This window comes from Rutidosis leptorrhynchoides, chromosome 2 (assembly GCF_046630445.1).
Source record: "Rutidosis leptorrhynchoides isolate AG116_Rl617_1_P2 chromosome 2, CSIRO_AGI_Rlap_v1, whole genome shotgun sequence".
Classification (NCBI taxonomy): domain Eukaryota; kingdom Viridiplantae; phylum Streptophyta; class Magnoliopsida; order Asterales; family Asteraceae; genus Rutidosis; species Rutidosis leptorrhynchoides.
In genome coordinates, this window is record NC_092334.1 from 3802119 (window position 1) to 3824878 (window position 22760).

General features: G+C 34.9%; 1 protein-coding gene across 1 annotated transcript; it reads right to left on the reverse strand.

Moving 5' to 3' along the window:
- Positions 1–3470: 3470 nt before the first annotated feature.
- LOC139890487 (large ribosomal subunit protein eL31) lies at positions 3471–5500 on the reverse strand. The gene is made up of 3 exons (XM_071873364.1): positions 5460–5500; positions 5193–5305; positions 3471–3895 (listed from the first exon to the last, which is right to left on the reverse strand). Exons 2-3 carry the CDS (start codon positions 5273–5275, stop codon positions 3616–3618), a joined length of 363 nt encoding a protein of 120 aa, XP_071729465.1. The 5' UTR covers positions 5276–5305; positions 5460–5500; the 3' UTR covers positions 3471–3615.
- Between the last annotated feature and the right edge of the window lie 17260 nt (positions 5501–22760).

Genomic DNA, 22760 nt, shown 5'->3' on the forward strand with positions numbered 1-22760 from the left:
AAATATACAAAAAGTTGTAAAAAGTACAATTTTTATAAAAATATTATTTTTATATTTTTTTTTTTAATAAAACTACTAATTTTACAAATTAATAAAACTAATTAATACTAAATATATAAATAAAAAGTAAAAGTAAAAATAAAACTAATAATAATAATAATAATAAGGTTTAAATAATAATAATTAATAATTAAATCCCGTAATTAATGCAGTTTTAGGGCTTCTGTTCGCGTGTCAGAGTGGCTCCGCGAGTTGCGGCAATTAAAGAAGAAAACCCCGCGAGTCGCGGGGTTCAGAAATTCAGTTGACAGCTTTCAATTTTTACGCGTTTTTCTTTATTTTATTTTTTTTTATTTATTTTCTGTTTTCTGTTTTTTAATAAATAAAAGATTTTAAAATAAAACTTATATTTTTATAAACTAAAATAAAAATAAAGAAATTTATAAAACTTAAATATTTAACAAAATCTTAAAAATACATATATTTTTGTTTTTCTTTTTATATTTTTCGAATATTTAAAACGTATTTTTACAAAACTAATTTTAATAAAAGTAAACTAAAATTTTTTTTTTTTTTTATATTAGCGTTGCGCTTCCGGCTTTTAAGATGATTCCCCGGCAGCGGCGCCAAAAATTACTTGATGTGCAGCGGGGTAGTATATAAAATAGTTTATATTTTACTAGGAAAAACTATTAAATACGATACAATTTTACACAAGATATTTATTTATTTATAGAATGGATATACTTAAACCTTGCTACAACACTTATAGGCAGTGTACCTAATCGTACAGTAGTGTAGTTTTTAGTAAGTCCGGTTCGTTCCACAGGGAAATCTTTAAACAAAGCTCAACGCTATATTAGTTTACTTTTATAAAAATACAAATATATATATATAAGTAATATTATTATTATAAAGGGGGGTTTTTACCGTTTAATGACCGGTTTGTCGATTTTAAGACTTTAGTCGCAGTTAAAACCTAATGTAAAATATAAAATAAATACAAGACTTTAAATTAAAGCGTAAAGTAAATAACGATAATGAAATTGCGAATAATAAAAATGCGATAAAATAAAATTTGCGATAATTAAAAAGTACGATAATTAGAAGTGCAATTAAATATAAAATAAAGAAAATTAAATATGAAATAAAAGAATTATGCTTATTTAAACTTCCGTAATCATGATGTTTGACGTGTTGATTTTAGTTTTATGCCCATGGGTTAATTGTCCTTTGTCCTGGATTATTTAATATGTCCGTCTGGTTTTTGTCCATAACAGTCCATCAGTCATAAATATAAATTGCAAGTGTCCTTGTCAAATTATTATTATACCCGAAGATAAATATTCCAACTAATTGGGGATTCGAATTGTAACAAGGTTTTAATACTTTGTTTAATGAATACACCAGGTTATCGACTGCGTGTAAACCAAGGTTTTACTACTTTGTTAACAATTACACCAATTACCCTTGAATGTAATTTCACCCCTGTTTTAATTATTCTAGTGGCTATTAATTCATTCCCGTGTCCGGTTAAATGAACGATTATTCGTACATATAAATACCCCGCCCATCGTGTCCGATCGAGTGTATATGGTAATTTATAGGGACGCCCAATTGTAAATCTTTATATTAACATTAACAAACTTTCATTTAGTTAAACAAATATAAAGCCCATTAATAGCCCATAGTCTAATTTCCACAAGTGTCGTTCTTTTGTCCAAACCCCAATTATGGTACAAAGCCCAATTACCCAATTTTAGTAATTAGTCCAACATCATGATTACTTCGTTTTAAATAAGCATAATAATAACTTAGCTACGAGACATTAATATAAAAAGGTTGAACATAACTTACAATGATTAAAAATAGCGTAGCGTTACACGGACAGAATTTCGACTTACACCCTTACAACATTCGCTAACATACCCTTATTATTAGAATTATAATTAAAATTAAAATATAAATTATAAATATATATATATATTTTACGATATAGATAGAGAAGAGAGAAAATAGATTATGAAAAATGATCAGAATTCGGTTTGCTTTATAGCCAGAGTTGAAATTTGGGGCTCCGCGACTCGCGGCAAAATCCCCTTCAAACTCCGCGAGTCGCGGAGATAGTATTTACAGCTCAGTCCTTGGAGTTTTCTCTGCCGACGGTTTTATATATATAAATATAATATATATATAATTAATATAATTAATTATATATTATATTATATTTATATACATAGTTAACTTGTAATTTTTAGTCCGTTGCGTCGAGCGTTAAGAGTTGACTCTGGTCCCGGTTCCGGATTTTCGAACGTCCTTGCGTACAATTTTATATTTTGTACTTTGCGTTTTGAATCTTGTACTCTTGTAATTTCGAGACGTTTCTTATCAATAATTGGAACCTTTTTGATTGTCTTTTGTACTTTTGAGCTTTTTGGTCGTTTGCGTCTTCAATTCGTCGAATCTGTCTTTTGTCTTCACCTTTTATTATTTAAACGAATATCACTTGTAAATAGAACAATTGCAACTAAAAGCTTGTCTTTGTTGAGGAATAATGCTATGAAATATATGTTCGTTTTTAGCATTATCACATGTATTACTGCTTCCGCTGTTTTATTAACAAAGGTTTTATTTAAAAATTCTCATATAGAGTCGTTCTCGTTTATACAACTGTGTTATGATATGATTGGTCACAATTACCCCTGGTCCATTTTGGGGGGTGTGACATTGTGACACTGTCTATATAATCTCGTTAATTGCTATATCAGTTTAAGATTCAAGATTGTTTGCGGAAGAGTCCCCGTGCAACGCACGGGCTGTTAAATCTAGTTTGTATATATAATTTGTAAATATGGCATTTGTATATATAATTTGTAAACTACTTGTAAGTAGCAAAGCAAACTATTTAACTACTTGTAAATATGGCATTTGTATATATAATTTGTAAAACTACTCAGTATGCAATATGCAGGAAACAGTTGCCACAAAGATAGCATCAAATCACCCCATATGGTTATGTGAACTATGAAACTAGTTAGTTATCTTAAACAGACCACTTGTAGGTAACAAAACAAACTATTTAACTACACTTCGATGAACATTTTAGTATAACTAAAATCTAGTTATTATTTCAGACTTGCAGCCAGGCCTATTAACAGATTAGTCATAACATTCTTGACACAAACCAAGACCAATATACACAATTATATTATTTACATTATATGTTATATATGGAAATAAAATAAGAAAAAAAAGAATTCAAAACCATCAAACCAGACCATTCAAAACCGGACCGTGAACACCCCTACTTCATCACACAAATCTGATACAAGGAGGGATAGGATATAGACACAGTTTCTTTACCGAAAAGTTAAATAAATAAATTAAAAAAAAAAAAGGAAATTGTTTCTCTATCCACATTCCAGCCACAGAAAAATACCATGCAAATTACCAAATTCTTCCAAAACATGCAAACAACCAAAGGTTTGAATACCATAAAAGTGAAACTTACAGAAACGATACGCACTACGATCGTAACAAAGGTACCAAAGATCAATAACCAAACTCAAAAAAGTATTGCCAGTTACATATTCAGAGAAAACAAGAATTGATGAACTAATCCTCATCATCAATGATTTTGGTGCCAAGGCCCTTCAATCCTTCTGCGGGGATCTCTGCAACAGTGACAAGAGAGTAAAGTTCTTCCTTGGCATCTTCATCATCATTTCTCTTGCGAGCAATGCGGACTCTGACTCTTCTCGGAACACTTCTAATCCCACGGCTCCATATTTGTTTGTTTAGTTTCACATCCACTCGAACATCTTTTGTTCCCATGGCTTTTTCTGCAAACTTCCTGATCTCCTTGATGGCTTTTGGAGCCTTCTTCTTGAAAGTACTGTTAACAAAAGACACCCAAATCAAATCTCATACCATTGTATATCTCTTAAAACATTTGAATAGCAAAAAGAGCTGAAGATATAAATTTTAAACAATCATCTACAAATGATCAAAGGTCATCCAATGTATATGTGAAACAAATCTTATATTACTTCAGTTAAACAGACTTGATTCCAATTTACGATCAAAATTAAAATACTTGTAACTAGTTGCTACAAAGATAAAATAGAAAACAATGTGTCACTAAGCCTAACATATAAAAGCCAATTCTGACGGTCACTGGAAACAACATAATACTTTAAGCAAGGAATGCACAAAATATGCATATATGTGTTAACGAGAAGATAAACCTAGACATGCCTCTACCATTCACCAACAATTTCAGCTTTCTGAATAGAAACACCTATGTGGCATTCCAGGAACAAAAAGAATATAATCTATTTATCTATGATGAGTCAACGTTAACTTGCAAGTAAAGACAACCTCACATGTTGAACCCAACATGATATGATCCTAATCCTATATTGTATTTGTTAAGAGTCGGATCAGAAAATCAAATATAAAATAAGGGTCATACAATTTACACATCATTAAAGCGAGCAATACCTTAAAGGGATTACAATCTCCTATATTTCTTTAGACCACTCTTAACCATGACGCAATGTCATGGTATCACGGAGTGCCACATCAGCGCCTTCTTCCCATCACTAACCAACCACTAAATACTAACAACCATGACGTACCCATTTACACACTTCCTCGCACCCACTAAATTAATTAATTATTTACGGGTACAAGTTTCAAAGAAAAATGTACAACACTTAACTGCATTATATCCGTGATCCAAAATGTCATACGACGACATTTTGCAGCACGGGCTTCCAAAGACTAACCAAGGGCTATTTGCTAGTATCGGTGTCTTCCATTCACTAACCACTCACGGGTCCAAGGGCGGGACCGTTAAGAGTGGTCTTATACAAGATTATTTTATCTTAACTTCAGAATTAAAATAATCTGATCATACGAATATGTGTAAGCATATTGAGGAGTCAACCCAGCCTACTTTTACTCATCTAACACAGCCAAACCTAACCCACAAATTAGACACCATAGCCACTGTATCAGCTTCTAAAACAGGGCAAGAACATAACAACTTAGTTACAGTGGTTAAGCATAACGAAGTTTGAAAATGCTTACATACCAATATATCATCGAAATCATGAAAAGTAATAACTTTACGTATATATATTATATACGGAGTATATAGAAATAAAAACAAAGATAATCAATTATACCATCCATGAAGGCGTTTGTGAAGATTAATGGTGTACTCTCTAGTCACCACTTCTTCTTTTCTTCCCTTAGCCTTCTCAACCATTTTTATTCCGTTGTCAATCAAACCACTTACCTGCAAAAGGAAAAAGGGCCCAATTTTAAGAATTTTATTTATGAAATTTAGTATCAAAAACACTCTTAATTCTAATTATAACTTATTAATCAATCAATAGACCTATGCTTTGTTTGAAATAGAGAGAGAGAGAGAGAGAGAGAGAGAGATGAACCTGTGTTTCGAAAATATGCAAGAAGAGGATGTAGTCGGGGGCGCTAGAAGTGAAGTAAATAAAACAGACGATATGTATACAACACAAAACCCTAACTATGTTCGGGTTACCGGGGTTTCAGTATTATATTGGGCCTTGACCCGATGGCTTTCAAGCCCAAACGAAATTCTGTTATGTATAATCTGAGTTATTAAACCGAAATTATACAAATTAAAAGTAACCTGGACACTTGATCTACAGTGTCGAAATTGACTTTTATTTGACTTTGATGAACATGAGTTCGTTACAGAAATTCAGAGAGAATGAATTACAATTACAACTTGAAAACTGAATTCAACTACTAACTAATTGTGTATTTAAGTTGTAGAACACTGGTAACTGTATTCTGTTACTCGCCAAGTCATCACGCATGGAAGGAGATGAAGGGATCACGTGCAGGTCACGAGCTCTGTGTTTAAATCAGCTCGCGTGCTTGGCACGAGTTCCACACTAACGGTCACAGACTAAAACTTAACGACATACAAATGAACTAACGGCTACTAACGGAATTCATAACAATCCCCTCTTCTTCGAAACATTCTTGACCTCAAGAATCAATTGATTCCTGCTTGAAATTCTGGGTAACGTTGCAATATAGTATCAGCCAATTCCCAAGTTGCATCATCAGTGGATCCATTGGACCATTGGATCAACCAATAAACTCCAGCCACGTTTCCCCTTTTAGCCATTTTCCGGTCAAGAATTTTGACCGAAATTGCTGATAAAACAGAGGTGTGATCCATTGAGGGCATGACTCCCATAACTTCTGGATTGGCTCCTTTGTGTAACTTGAGCTGTGATACATGAAAAACAGGATGGACTTGGGATCCACTAGGTAATTCCAACTTGTAAGCTACTGCTCCAATCTTCTCTACCACTTTAAAGGGACCATAATACTTTGGAGCTAGCTTGTGAAAAGTGCCACGCCTTAATGTCATCTGCATGTAAGGTTGTAGCTTAACATAAACCCAATTCCCTATTGTGAATTCCCTATCTGTTCTTCCTTTGTCTGCATAATACTTCAATCTTTCTTGTGACCTGTCAAAGTGGTATTTCAAAATGGCTAAAGCTTCCATTCTTGCAGTGAGTGATCTATCCACAGATTCCACTGCACTTTGACCTGGTGTATACATTACTGTATCCACTTGAGCTTGTCCATACACTACCTCATAAGGTGTAGTGTGAATTGAAGTGTGATAATTGGTATTGTACCAGTACTCAGCTAAAGCTAGCCAATTTATCCACTCCTTGAGTTTCTCACCAGTCATACAACGTAAATAGCATTCCATACACTTGTTCACTATCTCAGTCTGACCATCTGATTGGGGGTGGTATGCAGTTGATAAATTGAGTTTGACCTGCAACCTTTTGAATAGTTCCTGCCAGAATGCACTCAAAAATACCTTGTCCCTGTCACTTACTATGGATTTTGGCAATCCATGTAGCTTGTAGACATGATTAAGGAACAATTGTGCAACTTGCACAGCTGTGAATGGATGAACAAGAGCACAGAAGTGAGCATATTTGCTCAACCTGTCTACTACCACCAATATGACATTTTTACCCCCAGACATAGGCAAGCCCTCTACAAAGTCCATTGAAATTTCCTCCCAAATTCTTTGAGGCATAGGTAGAGGCGGCAATAACCCAGGGTATTTGGATAGGTCAGCCTTAAACTTCATGCATGTACTGCATTCTCTTACAAATGTTTTAACATGATTTCTTAACTTTTTCCAATAAAAAACTGCAGACAATCTCTGAGTAGTAGCATGTATCCCAGAGTGGCCCCCTGATATGGCCGAAACGGACAGTTTTATTTTCGCGGTGTCGTCAGGCCGCGGCACGTCAGAATCAGCTACCACGAGGGCAAGTAGTGGGTTGTTTTATCATTTATATTTAGCTGGGGTTCCAAGCTATAACTCACCTACATGTCTTCCTTTTAACGAGTAAGTGGTAAATATAACTCAGGTACGTATTTTTGTATGTTTATTCAGTAATGTGAGACAAAAGTGCCTATACAGTTAACCCTAGTGACAAGAGGTGATAGATTAAGATTAACTAGATAAAATAGTAATTAGACAATAAAAGTAAAGATAGGTATGAAGAATAGAATCCTGAAGGGGAATTATCGCAAGAGTTTAACTTCCTAGGATAAACACTAAACCTCAATCAACTGGGCTGTGAACCTAACTGATTTTGTCACTAAGAGTTTAGGCTTTGAAGATTCTGGCTAAGACAGGTATCCCTACTCCCAACGTTAACCTGAAAGGTTTGAACGACCTTATGGATGGAATCCTAGGTACATGAACAAAGTGGTTTACCCAATAAAGGAACGTCTCAGCTTTTCTTAATTCTAGTTGGTCTGACTAAACCAATATCCTACCACTAAATCACTATGTTATACCTCAACATTAACAGATGTGCAATCTTAGATATCCTAAGGTACTGCTAATTGGGATAGAAGTATCTCCTTTTGCGATCACTTATTCAACCCCGGATCATCTTACAATATCTCAAGAACATTGCTTCTGACGCGAATCATGCTTCTGAGTAAGCTAGTGTTCACTGAACTCTCTATCGCTAACTCTAACCACAATCTAAATGGACACCTCTTCTATGATGAACAAATGGTTGTTCATACGTAGGTACTATATCCCTATTGTGACGTTAAGCACACATAACTACTTACCTCGTATCCTAGGGTTGATCAGGTCCTAATACTAGGTTATAGCCACGTGAATAAGCGGAAAGGGTGATCCGTAAATTAAACTTCTAAACCGTCAAGGTTTCAGCATAACAATATGATAAGTTTCAGATAAAATATTCAACACATAATAAACAATTGTAACAGATAGATAATCATGTAAGATGAAAGCAACTCAAGATAATAACTTTATTAAATTAAGGAAAGCGTTCACCATTTACAGACGAGATCTTGACCATTACAAGTGCTGACAACCTCTAGCCCGCTCCTATTACAATCTCGGCGTTCGCCTCCGGGTACTTAATTTCCCGCTCGGAGGTGAGAAGGCCTTGAAAGCTCTAGTGGGAGAAAGTGTATTGTAGTGAGAGAGTGAAGAGAGGTGTGTCTTGGAATGAATGACAAAGACCCTTTAAATAGACTTGAAAATTGCCAAATACGCCTGGCAGGCCGTTTGGCAGGCCGTATGGCAGGCCGTATTTGGCAGGTCGTATTGCTGGCTGGCCGTTTGGTGGCTCATGTGGTGGCACGTATCTGGCAGGCCGTTTCCATACTGGCAGGCCGTATGGCTTGCTGGTCAGCCTTGATTCCGTGTATCGTAACTTGATTTCTTGTCTTTTACCGTTTTCGCTCTAGAATCTTCGTTTTAGCTCCGTTTCTCTTGATTCTTTTTGCATTGTCTTTGTAATTACTTAACCTACAAGTTTAACCAAAAAAGCGATTATTTTGCCGACAAAGCTTTGAACTTTATGCTTTTGGGACTCAATATCGGGGGTAAAAACGTGACTTTTTAGCCGATATCAAATATCCCACACTTAGACTGAAATGTCCCGTTCTTATTGATTAAAAACGTTCCATATTAATTGATTTCGTTGCGAGGTTTTGACCTCTATATGAGACGTTTTTCAAAGACTGCATTCATTTTAAAACAAATCATAACCTTTATTTCATCAATAAAGGTTTAAAAAGCTTTAAGTAGATTATCAAATAATGATAATCTAAAATATCCTGTTTACACATGACCATTACATAATGGTTTACAATACAAATATGTTACAACAAAATAAGTTTCTTGAATGCAGTTTTTACACAATATCATACAAGCATGGACTCCAAATCTCGTCCTTATTTAAGTATGCGACAGCGGAAGCTCTTAATAATCACCTGAGAATAAACATGCTTAAAACGTCAACAAAAATGTTGGTGAGTTATAGGTTTAACCTATATATATCAAATCATAATAATAGACCACAAGATTTCATATTTCAATACACATCCCATACATAGAGATAAAAATCATTCATATGGTGAACACCTGGTAACCGACATTAACAAGATGCATATATAAGAATATCCCCATCATTCCGGGACACCCTTCGGATATGATATAAATTTCGAAGTACTAAAGCATCCGGTACTTTGGATGGGGTTTGTTAGGCCCAATAGATCTATCTTTAGGATTCGCGTCAATTAGGGTGTCTGTTCCCTAATTCTCAGATTACCAGACTTAATAAAAAGGGGCATATTCGATTTCGATAATTCAACCATAGAATGTAGTTTCACGTACTTGTGTCTATTTTGTAAATCATTTATAAAACCTGCATGTATTCTCATCCCAAAAATATTAGATTTTAAAAGTGGGACTATAACTCACTTTCACAGATTTTTACTTCGTCGGGAAGTAAGACTTGGCCACTGGTTGATTCACGAACCTATAACAATATATACATATATATCAAAGTATGTTCAAAATATATTTACAACACTTTTAATATATTTTGATGTTTTAAGTTTATTAAGTCAGCTGTCCTCGTTAGTAACCTACAACTAGTTGTCCACAGTTAGATGTACAGAAATAAATCGATAAATATTATCTTGAATCAATCCACGACCCAGTGTATACGTATCTCAGTATTGATCACAACTCAAACTATATATATTTTGGAATCAACCTCAACCCTGTATAGCTAACTCCAACATTCACATATAGAGTGTCTATGGTTGTTCCGAAATATATATAGATGTGTCGACATGATAGGTCGAAACATTGTATACGTGTCTATGGTATCTCAAGATTACATAATATACAATACAAGTTGATTAAGTTATGGTTGGAATAGATTTGTTACCAATTTTCACGTAGCTAAAATGAGAAAAATTATCCAATCTTGTTTTACCCATAACTTCTTCATTTTAAATCCGTTTTGAGTGAATCAAATTGCTATGGTTTCATATTGAACTCTATTTTATGAATCTAAACAGAAAAAGTATAGGTTTATAGTCGGAAAAATAAGTTACAAGTCGTTTTTGTAAAGGTAGTCATTTCAGTCGAAAGAACGACGTCTAGATGACCATTTTAGAAAACATACTTCCACTTTGAGTTTAACCATAATTTTTGGATATAGTTTCATGTTCATAATAAAAATCATTTTCTCAGAATAACAACTTTTAAATCAAAGTTTATCATAGTTTTTAATTAACTAACCCAAAACAGCCCGCGGTGTTACTACGACGGCGTAAATCCGGTTTTACGGTGTTTTTCGTGTTTCCAGGTTTTAAATCATTAAGTTAGCATATCATATAGATATAGAACATGTGTTTAGTTGATTTTAAAATTCAAGTTAGAAGGATTAACTTTTGTTTGCGAACAAGTTTAGAATTAACTAAACTATGTTCTAGTGATTACAAGTTTAAACCTTCGAATAAGATAGCTTTATATGTATGAATCGAATGATGTTATGAACATCATTACTACCTTAAGTTCCTTGGATGAACCTACTGGAAAAGAGAAAAATGGATCTAGCTTCAATGGATCCTTGGATGGCTCAAAGTTCTTGAAGCAAAATCATGACACGAAAACAAGTTCAAGTAAGATCATCACTTGAAATAAGATTGTTATAGTTATAGAAATTGAACCAAAGTTTGAATATGATTATTACCTTGTATTAGAATGATAACCTACTGTAAGAAACAAAGATTTCTTGAGGTTGGATGATCACCTTACAAGATTGGAAGTGAGCTAGCAATCTTGAAAGTATTCTTGATTTTATGAAACTAGAACTTTTGAAATTTATGAAGAACACTTAGAACTTGAAGATAGAACTTGAGAGAGATCAATTAGATGAAGAAAATTGATGAATGAAAGTGTTTGTAGGTGTTTTTGGTCGTTGGTGTATGGATTAGATATAAAGGATATGTAATTTTGTTTTCATGTAAATAAGTCATGAATGATTACTCATATTTTTGTAATTTTATGAGATATTTCATGCTAGTTGCCAAATGATGGTTCCCACATGTGTTAGGTGACTCACATGGGCTGCTAAGAGCTGATCATTGGAGTGTATATACCAATAGTACATACATCTAAAAGCTGTGTATTGTACGAGTACGAATACGGGTGCATACGAGTAGAATTGTTGATGAAACTGAACGAGGATGTAATTGTAAGCATTTTTGTTAAGTAGAAGTATTTTGATAAGTGTCTTGAAGTCTTTCAAAAGTGTATGAATACATATTAAAACACTACATGTATATACATTTTAACTGAGTCGTTAAGTCATCGTTAGTCGTTACATGTAAATGTTGTTTTGAAACCTTTAGGTTAACGATCTTGTTAAATGTTGTTAACCCAATGTTTATAATATCAAAAGAGATTTTAAATTATTATATTATCATGATATTATGATGTACGAATATCTCTTAATATGATATATATATACATTAAATGTCGTTACAACGATAATCGTTACATATATGTCTCGTTTCAAAATCATTAAGTTAGTAGTCTTGTTTTTACATATGTAGTTCATTGTTAATATACTTAATGATATGTTTACATATCATAATATCATGTTAACTATATATATAACCATATATATGTCATCATATAGTTTTTACAAGTTTTAACGTTCGTGAATCACCGGTCAACTTGGGTGGTCAATTGTCTATATGAAACCTATTTCAATTAATCAAGTCTTAACAAGTTTGATTGCTTAACATGTTGGAAACATTTAATCATGTAAATATCAATCTCAATTAATATATATAAACATGGAAAAGTTCGGGTCACTACAGTACCTACCCGTTAAATAAATTTCGTCCCGAAATTTTAAGCTGTTGAAGGTGTTGACGAATCTTCTGGAAATAGATGCGGGTATTTCTTCTTCATCTGATCTTCACGCTCCCAGGTGAACTCGGGTCCTCTACGAGCATTCCATCGAACCTTAACAATTGGTATCTTGTTTTGCTTAAGTCTTTTAACCTCACGATCCATTATTTCGACGGGTTCTTCGATGAATTGGAGTTTTTCGTTGATTTGGATTTCATCTAACGGAATAGTGAGATCTTCTTTAGCAAAACATTTCTTCAAATTCGAGACGTGGAAAGTGTTATGTACAGCCGCGAGTTGTTGAGGTAACTCAAGTCGGTAAGCTACTGGTCCGACACGATCAATAATCTTGAATGGTCCAATATACCTTGGATTTAATTTCCCTCGTTTACCAAATCGAACAACGCCTTTCCAAGGTGAAACTTTAAGCATGACCATCTCTCCAATTTCAAATTCTATATCTTTTCTTTTAATGTCAGCGTAGCTCTTTTGTCGACTTTGGGCGGTTTTCAACCGTTGTTGAATTTGGATGATCTTCTCGGTAGTTTCTTGTATAATCTCCGGACCCGTAATCTGTCTATCCCCCACCTCACTCCAACAAATCGGAGACCTGCACTTTCTACCATAAAGTGCTTCAAACGGCGCCATCTCAATGCTTGAATGGTAGCTGTTGTTGTAGGAAAATTCTGCTAACGGTAGATGTCGATCCCAACTGTTTCCGAAATCAATAACACATGCTCGTAGCATGTCTTCAAGCGTTTGTATCGTCCTTTCGCTCTGCCCATCAGTTTGTGGATGATAGGCAGTACTCATGTCTAGACGAGTTCCTAATGCTTGCTGTAATGTCTGCCAGAATCTTGAAATAAATCTGCCATCCCTATCAGAGATAATAGAGATTGGTATTCCATGTCTGGAGACGACTTCCTTCAAATACAGTCGTGCTAACTTCTCCATCTTGTCATCTTCTCTTATTGGTAGGAAGTGTGCTGATTTGGTGAGACGATCAACTATTACCCAAATAGTATCAAAACCACTTGCAGTCCTTGGCAATTTAGTGATGAAATCTATGGTAATGTTTTCCCATTTCCATTCCGGGATTTCGGGTTGTTGAAGTAGACCTGATGGTTTCTGATGCTCAGCTTTGACCTTAGAACACGTCAAACATTCTCCTACGTATTTAGCAACATCGGCTTTCATACCCGGCCACCAAAAATGTTTCTTGAGATCCTTGTACATCTTCCCCGTTCCAGGATGTATTGAGTATCTGGTTTTATGAGCTTCTCTAAGTACCATTTCTCTCATATCTCCAAATTTTGGTACCCAAATCCTTTCAGCCCTATACCGGGTTCCGTCTTCCCGAATATTAAGATGCTTCTCCGATCCTTTGGGTATTTCATCCTTTAAATTTCCCTCTTTTAAAACTCCTTGTTGCGCCTCCTTTATTTGAGTAGTAATGTTATTATGAATCATTATATTCATAGATTTTACTCGAATGGGTTCTCTATCCTTCCTGCTCAAGGCATCGGCTACCACATTTGCCTTCCCCGGGTGGTAACGAATCTCAAAATCGTAATCATTCAATAATTCAATCCACCTACGCTCCCTCATATTCAGTTGTTTCTGATTAAATATGTGTTGAAGACTTTTGTGGTCGGTATATATAATACTTTTGACCCCATATAATAGTGCCTCCAAGTCTTTAATGCAAAAACAACCGCGCCTAATTCCAAATCATGCGTCGTATAATTTTGTTCGTGAATCTTCAATTGTCTAGACGCATAAGCAATCACCTTCGTTCGTTGCATTAATACACAACCGAGACCTTGCTTTGATGCGTCACAATAAATCACAAAATCATCATTCCCTTCAGGCAATGACAATATAGGTGCCGTAGTTAGCTTTTTCTTCAATAACTGAAACGCTTTCTCTTGTTCATCATTCCATTCAAATTTCTTCCCTTTATGCGTTAATGCAGTCAAGGGTTTTGCTATTCTGGAAAAGTCTTGGATGAACCTTCTGTAGTAACCAGCTAGTCCTAAAAACTGGCGTATGTGTTTCGGAGTTTTCGGGGTTTCCCACTTTTCAACAGTTTCTATCTTTGCCGGATCCACCTTAATACCTTCTTTGTTCACTATGTGACCGAGAAATTGAACTTCTTCCAACCAAAATGCACACTTTGAAAACTTAGCGTACAATTCTTCCTTCCTCAATACTTCTAACACCTTTCTCAAATGTTCACCGTGTTCTTGGTCATTCTTTGAGTAAATAAGTATGTCATCAATGAAAACAATGACAAACTTGTCAAGGTATGGTCCACACACTCGGTTCATAAGGTCCATGAACACAGCTGGTGCATTAGTTAAACCAAACGGCATGACCATAAACTCGTAATGACCGTAACGTGTTCTGAAAGCAGTCTTTGGAATATCATCTTCTTTCACCCGCATTTGATGATACCCGGAACGTAAGTCAATCTTTGAATAAACAGACGAGCCTTGTAGTTGATCAAATAAGTCGTCGATTCTCGGTAGTGGGTAGCGGTTCTTGATGGTAAGTTTGTTCAACTCTCGGTAGTCGATACACAACCTGAATGTACCATCTTTCTTCTTGACAAACAAAACAGGAGCTCCCCACGGTGATGTGCTTGGTCGAATGAAACCACGCTCTAAAAGTTCTTGTAATTGGCTTTGTAGTTCTTTCATCTCGCTGGGTGCGAGTCTGTAAGGAGCACGAGCTATTGGTGCAGCTCCTGGTACAAGATCTATTTGAAATTCAACGGATCGATGTGGGGGTAATCCCGGTAATTCTTTCGGAAATACATCAGGAAATTCTTTTGCGACGGGAACATCATTGATGCTCTTTTCTTCAGTTTGTACTTTCTCGACGTGTGCTAGAACAGCATAGCAACCTTTTCTTATTAGTTTTTGTGCCTTCAAATTACTAATAAGATGTAGCTTCGTGTTGCCCTTTTCTCCGTACACCATTAAGGGTTTTCCTTTTTCTCGTATAATGCGAATTGCATTTTTGTAACAAACGATCTCCGCTTTCACTTCTTTCAACCAGTCCATACCGATTATCACATCAAAACTCCCTAACTCTACTGGTATCAAATCAATCTTAAATGTTTCGCTAACCAGTTTAATTTCTCGATTCCGACATATATTATCTGCTGAAATTAATTTACCATTTGCTAATTCGAGTAAAAATTTACTATCCAAAGGCGTCAATGGACAACTTAATTTAGCACAAAAATCTCTACTCATATAGCTTCTATCCGCACCCGAATCAAATAAAACGTAAGCAGATTTATTGTCAATAAGAAACGTACCCGTAACAAGCTCCGGGTCTTCCTGTGCCTCTGCCGCATTAATATTGAAAACTCTTCCACGGCCTTGTCCATTCGTGTTCTCCTGGTTCGGGCAATTTCTAATAATGTGGCCTGGTTTTCCACATTTATAACAAACTACATTGGCATAACTTGCTCCGACACTACTTGCTCCGCCATTACTCGTTCCGACACCATTTGTTCCTTTCGTTCTATTAACCCCTGGTCCGTAGACCTCACACTTCGCCGCGCTATGACCATTTCTTTTACACTTGTTGCAAAATTTGGTGCAGAACCCCGAGTGATTCTTTTCACACCTTTGGCATAGCTGCTTCTGATTGTTGTTGTTGTTGTTGCGGTTATTATTGTTGTTGGGATGATTGTTGTAGTTGATGTTGTTGTTGTTGTTATTGGGCCGTTTGTTGTAGTTGCGAGTGATGTTGCGATTGTTGGGATAATTGTTGCGATTATTGTTGTAATTGTTGTTGTTGTTGTATTGGTGATTCTTATCACCGTTTTCCTCCCACTTTCTTTTGACTTGCTTCACATTGGCCTCTTCAGCAGTCTGTTCTTTAATTCTTTCTTCAATCTGGTTCACTAGTTTGTGAGCCATTCTACATGCCTGTTGTATGGAGGCGGGCTCGTGTGAACTTATATCTTCTTGGATTCTTTCCGGTAATCCTTTCACAAACGCGTCGATCTTCTCTTCCTCATCTTCGAATGCTCCCGGACACAATAGGCACAATTCTGTGAATCGTCTTTCGTACGTGGTAATATCAAATCCTTGGGTTCGTAACCCTCTAAGTTCTGTCTTGAGCTTATTGACCTCGGTTCTGGGACGGTACTTCTCGTTCATCAAGTGCTTGAATGCTGACCACGGTAGTGCGTACGCATCATCTTGTCCCACTTGCTCTAGATAGGTATTCCACCATGTTAACGCAGAACCTGTGAAGGTATGCGTAGCGTACTTCACTTTGTCCTCTTCAGTACACTTACTTATGGCAAACACCGATTCAACCTTCTCGGTCCACCGTTTCAATCCGATCGGTCCTTCGGTTCCATCAAATTCCAAAGGTTTGCAGGCAGTGAATTCTTTGTAGGTGCATCCTACACGATTTCCTGTACTGCTAGATCCAAGGTTATTGTTGGTATGTAGCGCAGCCTGTACTGCGGCTATGTTTGAAGCTAGAAAAGTACGGAATTCCTCTTCATTCATATTCACGGTGTGTCGAGTAGTCGGTGCCATTTCCTTCAAAATAGTTAAATGGAACAAGTTAATCATACAGAATATTAAGAGTAGTTAATAGTATTTCGTAGCATAATATGAACTCATTTATAAAAGCTTTTTCTTCATATTAGCGTTTTATAAGTTTAAATTCGGGTAGTACCTACCCGTTAAGTTCATACTTAGTAGCTAATATACAATTCAACTACTACAATTCTATATGAAAAACTGATTATAATAATATTTCGCGTTCAAACTTTTATACAATATTTTACAAACTTACAATACCGCTTATTTTACATAAAGCATGAAATATAGCACACAATAACTTTGATACAAGATAGTTGTGAAGACAATTCTAGCTAGTACACAAGTCGTTCAGCAAAGGCAATAAAGACACGTAATTCATACGTCCAGAAACAAGTCATGCATTCTGGTTTTACTAGGACTACTTCCCATCCTTGGTCTTGTGCAACATAACCGTTATGGCCGTTGATAAGACAGCGTGTTGTAACATCATCAAAGGGACGAGGGTTACGTAATGTCCAACAGTCCCGTAATAATCTAAAAACCTCATTTCTTACCCCAATTACCGACTCCGTCACTTGTGGAAACGTTTTGTTTAATAGTTGTAGCCCGATGTTCTTGTTCTCACTTTGGTGAGAAGCGAACATTACTAATCCGTAAGCATAACATGCTTCTTTATGTTGCATGTTAGCCGCTTTTTCTAAATCACGAAGTCCAATATTCGGATATATTGAGTCAAAATAATTTCTTAACCCGTTGCGTAAAATAGCATTTGGGTTCCCCGCAATATATGCGTCAAAGTAAACACATCGTAACTTATGGGTTTCCCAATGTGATATCCCCCATCTTTCAAACGAAAGTCTCTTATAAACCAAGACATTCTTGGAACGTTCTTCGAATGTCTTACAAACTGATCTCGCCTTAAATAGTTGTGCCGAAGAATTCTGGCCGACTCTAGACAAGATTTCATCAATCATGTCTCCGGGTAGGTCTCTTAAAATATTGGGTTGTCTATCCATTTTGTGTTTTTAAACTGTAAAATAGACAAGAGTTAGATTCATAAAAAAAAATACTTATTAATACAAGCAATTTTTACAAATATCATAAAGCATAAGCACACTATATTACATATATTACACCACACGAATATAACTATCTTATTCCGACTCGCTCGTTTCTTCTTGTTCGGTTTTTGTTCGTTTTGCCAAGTTTCTAGGGATATATGATGTTCCCCTAATACGAGCCGTCGTTATCCACATTGGTTTAGAAAAACCTGGTGGTTTAGAGGTTCCCGGGTCATTGTTACAACTTAAGGACTTCGGGGGTTGACGATACATATAAAGTTCATCGGGGTTGGAATTAGATTTCTCTATTTTTATGCCCTTTCCCTTATTATTTTCTTTTGCCTTTTTAAATTCAGTTGGGGTAATTTCTATAACATCATCGGAATTCTCGTCGGAATCCGATTCATCGGAGAATTGGTAATCCTCCCAATATTTTGCTTCCTTGGCGGAAACACCATTGACCATAATTAACCTTGGTCGGTTGGTTGAGGATTCTCTTTTACTTAACCGTTTTATTATTTCCCCCACCGGTTCTATTTCTTCTTCCGGTTCCGATTCTTCTTCCGGTTCCGATTCTTCTTCCGGTTCCGACTCTTCTTCCGGTTCCTCTTCGGGAACTTGTGAATCAGTCCACGAATCATTCCAATTTACATTTGACTCTTCATTATTATTAGGTGAGTCAATGGGACTTGTTCTAGAGGTAGACATCTATCACATAATATCAAACACGTTAAGAGATTAATATATCACATAATATTCATATGTTAAAAATATATAGTTTCCAACAAAAATGTTAAGCAATCATTTTTAAAGAAAACACGGTCGAAGTCCAGACTCACTAATGCATCCTAACAAACTCGATAAGACACACTAATGCAAATTTTCTGGTTCTCTAAGACCAACGCTCTGATACCAACTGAAATGTCCCGTTCTTATTGATTAAAAACGTTCCATATTAATTGATTTCGTTGCGAGGTTTTGACCTCTATATGAGACGTTTTTCAAAGACTGCATTCATTTTAAAACAAATCATAACCTTTATTTCATCAATAAAGGTTTAAAAAGCTTTAAGTAGATTATCAAATAATGATAATCTAAAATATCCTGTTTACACATGACCATTACATAATGGTTTACAATACAAATATGTTACAACAAAATAAGTTTCTTGAATGCAGTTTTTACACAATATCATACAAGCATGGACTCCAAATCTCGTCCTTATTTAAGTATGCGACAGCGGAAGCTCTTAATAATCACCTGAGAATAAACATGCTTAAAACGTCAACAAAAATGTTGGTGAGTTATAGGTTTAACCTATATATATCAAATCATAATAATAGACCACAAGATTTCATATTTCAATACACATCCCATACATAGAGATAAAAATCATTCATATGGTGAACACCTGGTAACCGACATTAACAAGATGCATATATAAGAATATCCCCATCATTCCGGGACACCCTTCGGATATGATATAAATTTCGAAGTACTAAAGCATCCGGTACTTTGGATGGGGTTTGTTAGGCCCAATAGATCTATCTTTAGGATTCGCGTCAATTAGGGTGTCTGTTCCCTAATTCTCAGATTACCAGACTTAATAAAAAGGGGCATATTCGATTTCGATAATTCAACCATAGAATGTAGTTTCACGTACTTGTGTCTATTTTGTAAATCATTTATAAAACCTGCATGTATTCTCATCCCAAAAATATTAGATTTTAAAAGTGGGACTATAACTCACTTTCACAGATTTTTACTTCGTCGGGAAGTAAGACTTGGCCACTGGTTGATTCACGAACCTATAACAATATATACATATATATCAAAGTATGTTCAAAATATATTTACAACACTTTTAATATATTTTGATGTTTTAAGTTTATTAAGTCAGCTGTCCTCGTTAGTAACCTACAACTAGTTGTCCACAGTTAGATGTACAGAAATAAATCGATAAATATTATCTTGAATCAATCCACGACCCAGTGTATACGTATCTCAGTATTGATCACAACTCAAACTATATATATTTTGGAATCAACCTCAACCCTGTATAGCTAACTCCAACATTCACATATAGAGTGTCTATGGTTGTTCCGAAATATATATAGATGTGTCGACATGATAGGTCGAAACATTGTATACGTGTCTATGGTATCTCAAGATTACATAATATACAATACAAGTTGATTAAGTTATGGTTGGAATAGATTTGTTACCAATTTTCACGTAGCTAAAATGAGAAAAATTATCCAATCTTGTTTTACCCATAACTTCTTCATTTTAAATCCGTTTTGAGTGAATCAAATTGCTATGGTTTCATATTGAACTCTATTTTATGAATCTAAACAGAAAAAGTATAGGTTTATAGTCGGAAAAATAAGTTACAAGTCGTTTTTGTAAAGGTAGTCATTTCAGTCGAAAGAACGACGTCTAGATGACCATTTTAGAAAACATACTTCCACTTTGAGTTTAACCATAATTTTTGGATATAGTTTCATGTTCATAATAAAAATCATTTTCTCAGAATAACAACTTTTAAATCAAAGTTTATCATAGTTTTTAATTAACTAACCCAAAACAGCCCGCGGTGTTACTACGACGGCGTAAATCCGGTTTTACGGTGTTTTTCGTGTTTCCAGGTTTTAAATCATTAAGTTAGCATATCATATAGATATAGAACATGTGTTTAGTTGATTTTAAAATTCAAGTTAGAAGGATTAACTTTTGTTTGCGAACAAGTTTAGAATTAACTAAACTATGTTCTAGTGATTACAAGTTTAAACCTTCGAATAAGATAGCTTTATATGTATGAATCGAATGATGTTATGAACATCATTACTACCTTAAGTTCCTTGGATGAACCTACTGGAAAAGAGAAAAATGGATCTAGCTTCAATGGATCCTTGGATGGCTCAAAGTTCTTGAAGCAAAATCATGACACGAAAACAAGTTCAAGTAAGATCATCACTTGAAATAAGATTGTTATAGTTATAGAAATTGAACCAAAGTTTGAATATGATTATTACCTTGTATTAGAATGATAACCTACTGTAAGAAACAAAGATTTCTTGAGGTTGGATGATCACCTTACAAGATTGGAAGTGAGCTAGCAATCTTGAAAGTATTCTTGATTTTATGAAACTAGAACTTTTGAAATTTATGAAGAACACTTAGAACTTGAAGATAGAACTTGAGAGAGATCAATTAGATGAAGAAAATTGATGAATGAAAGTGTTTGTAGGTGTTTTTGGTCGTTGGTGTATGGATTAGATATAAAGGATATGTAATTTTGTTTTCATGTAAATAAGTCATGAATGATTACTCATATTTTTGTAATTTTATGAGATATTTCATGCTAGTTGCCAAATGATGGTTCCCACATGTGTTAGGTGACTCACATGGGCTGCTAAGAGCTGATCATTGGAGTGTATATACCAATAGTACATACATCTAAAAGCTGTGTATTGTACGAGTACGAATACGGGTGCATACGAGTAGAATTGTTGATGAAACTGAACGAGGATGTAATTGTAAGCATTTTTGTTAAGTAGAAGTATTTTGATAAGTGTCTTGAAGTCTTTCAAAAGTGTATGAATACATATTAAAACACTACATGTATATACATTTTAACTGAGTCGTTAAGTCATCGTTAGTCGTTACATGTAAATGTTGTTTTGAAACCTTTAGGTTAACGATCTTGTTAAATGTTGTTAACCCAATGTTTATAATATCAAAAGAGATTTTAAATTATTATATTATCATGATATTATGATGTACGAATATCTCTTAATATGATATATATATACATTAAATGTCGTTACAACGATAATCGTTACATATATGTCTCGTTTCAAAATCATTAAGTTAGTAGTCTTGTTTTTACATATGTAGTTCATTGTTAATATACTTAATGATATGTTTACATATCATAATATCATGTTAACTATATATATAACCATATATATGTCATCATATAGTTTTTACAAGTTTTAACGTTCGTGAATCACCGGTCAACTTGGGTGGTCAATTGTCTATATGAAACCTATTTCAATTAATCAAGTCTTAACAAGTTTGATTGCTTAACATGTTGGAAACATTTAATCATGTAAATATCAATCTCAATTAATATATATAAACATGGAAAAGTTCGGGTCACTACATAGACTTTGCTTGTCCTCAAGCAAAATTCTGAACTTAAAACAGTGAGGACTTTTATTCGTAGTGATCAAGCTGTTTTGTTCTGCAAGACGGAAGAGCGGAAACTTGGCTTTTATTCTTTTTGCTATTCTCGAATCTTTTCCCGCAAGCATGAGAGGAGGTTACATAACTGAAGCTATCTCACTCGGGTCACTCATTTCACTAAAGTGTTTAGGGTATCCTAAAGTTCTAAGAAATGAAGTCACTCTTAGCCAGTCATGCTTACATTCTTCGTCATAGGCTTGATCAAGACTCAAATCTCCATCACTTATTTGCGAGAATTTTCGGTTATCGACTCAGCTTGAATTTGTGAAGAGATGGGGGTTTGGAAGTTTCTATAGTACGAAGGGTTTTGATAGATAGGAGTTTTCTTTTTCGAAAGATTGATTTCACAATCCCTTTAGCTTTTATCAGGAATTTCTTGGTGAGCATCCTTCTTTTTGACTGCCAGGAGTTCTTTTCTCGAATCTTTGCTGGTTCTGCTCCCTTTCTCAGAGCCTTTATTCGTAGAGACTTTGCTCTAGTTTTTTTTTTTTTAAGCAACTTTTGCTTTTCTCTTCGAGGTCTCCTTTTGGGCTATCTTCTCTGATAATTGGCTTGGATGCT

Bases quoted from the DNA above. Each gene is read 5' to 3' on its own strand.
- LOC139890487 (XM_071873364.1), bottom strand. From the start codon at position 5,275: ATGGTTGAGAAGGCTAAGGGAAGAAAAGAAGAAGTGGTGACTAGAGAG. The intron at 3,896-5,192 runs GTATAATTGATT...TTTTGTTAACAG, and splicing joins CACAAACGCCTTCATGGATG to TACTTTCAAGAAGAAGGCTC.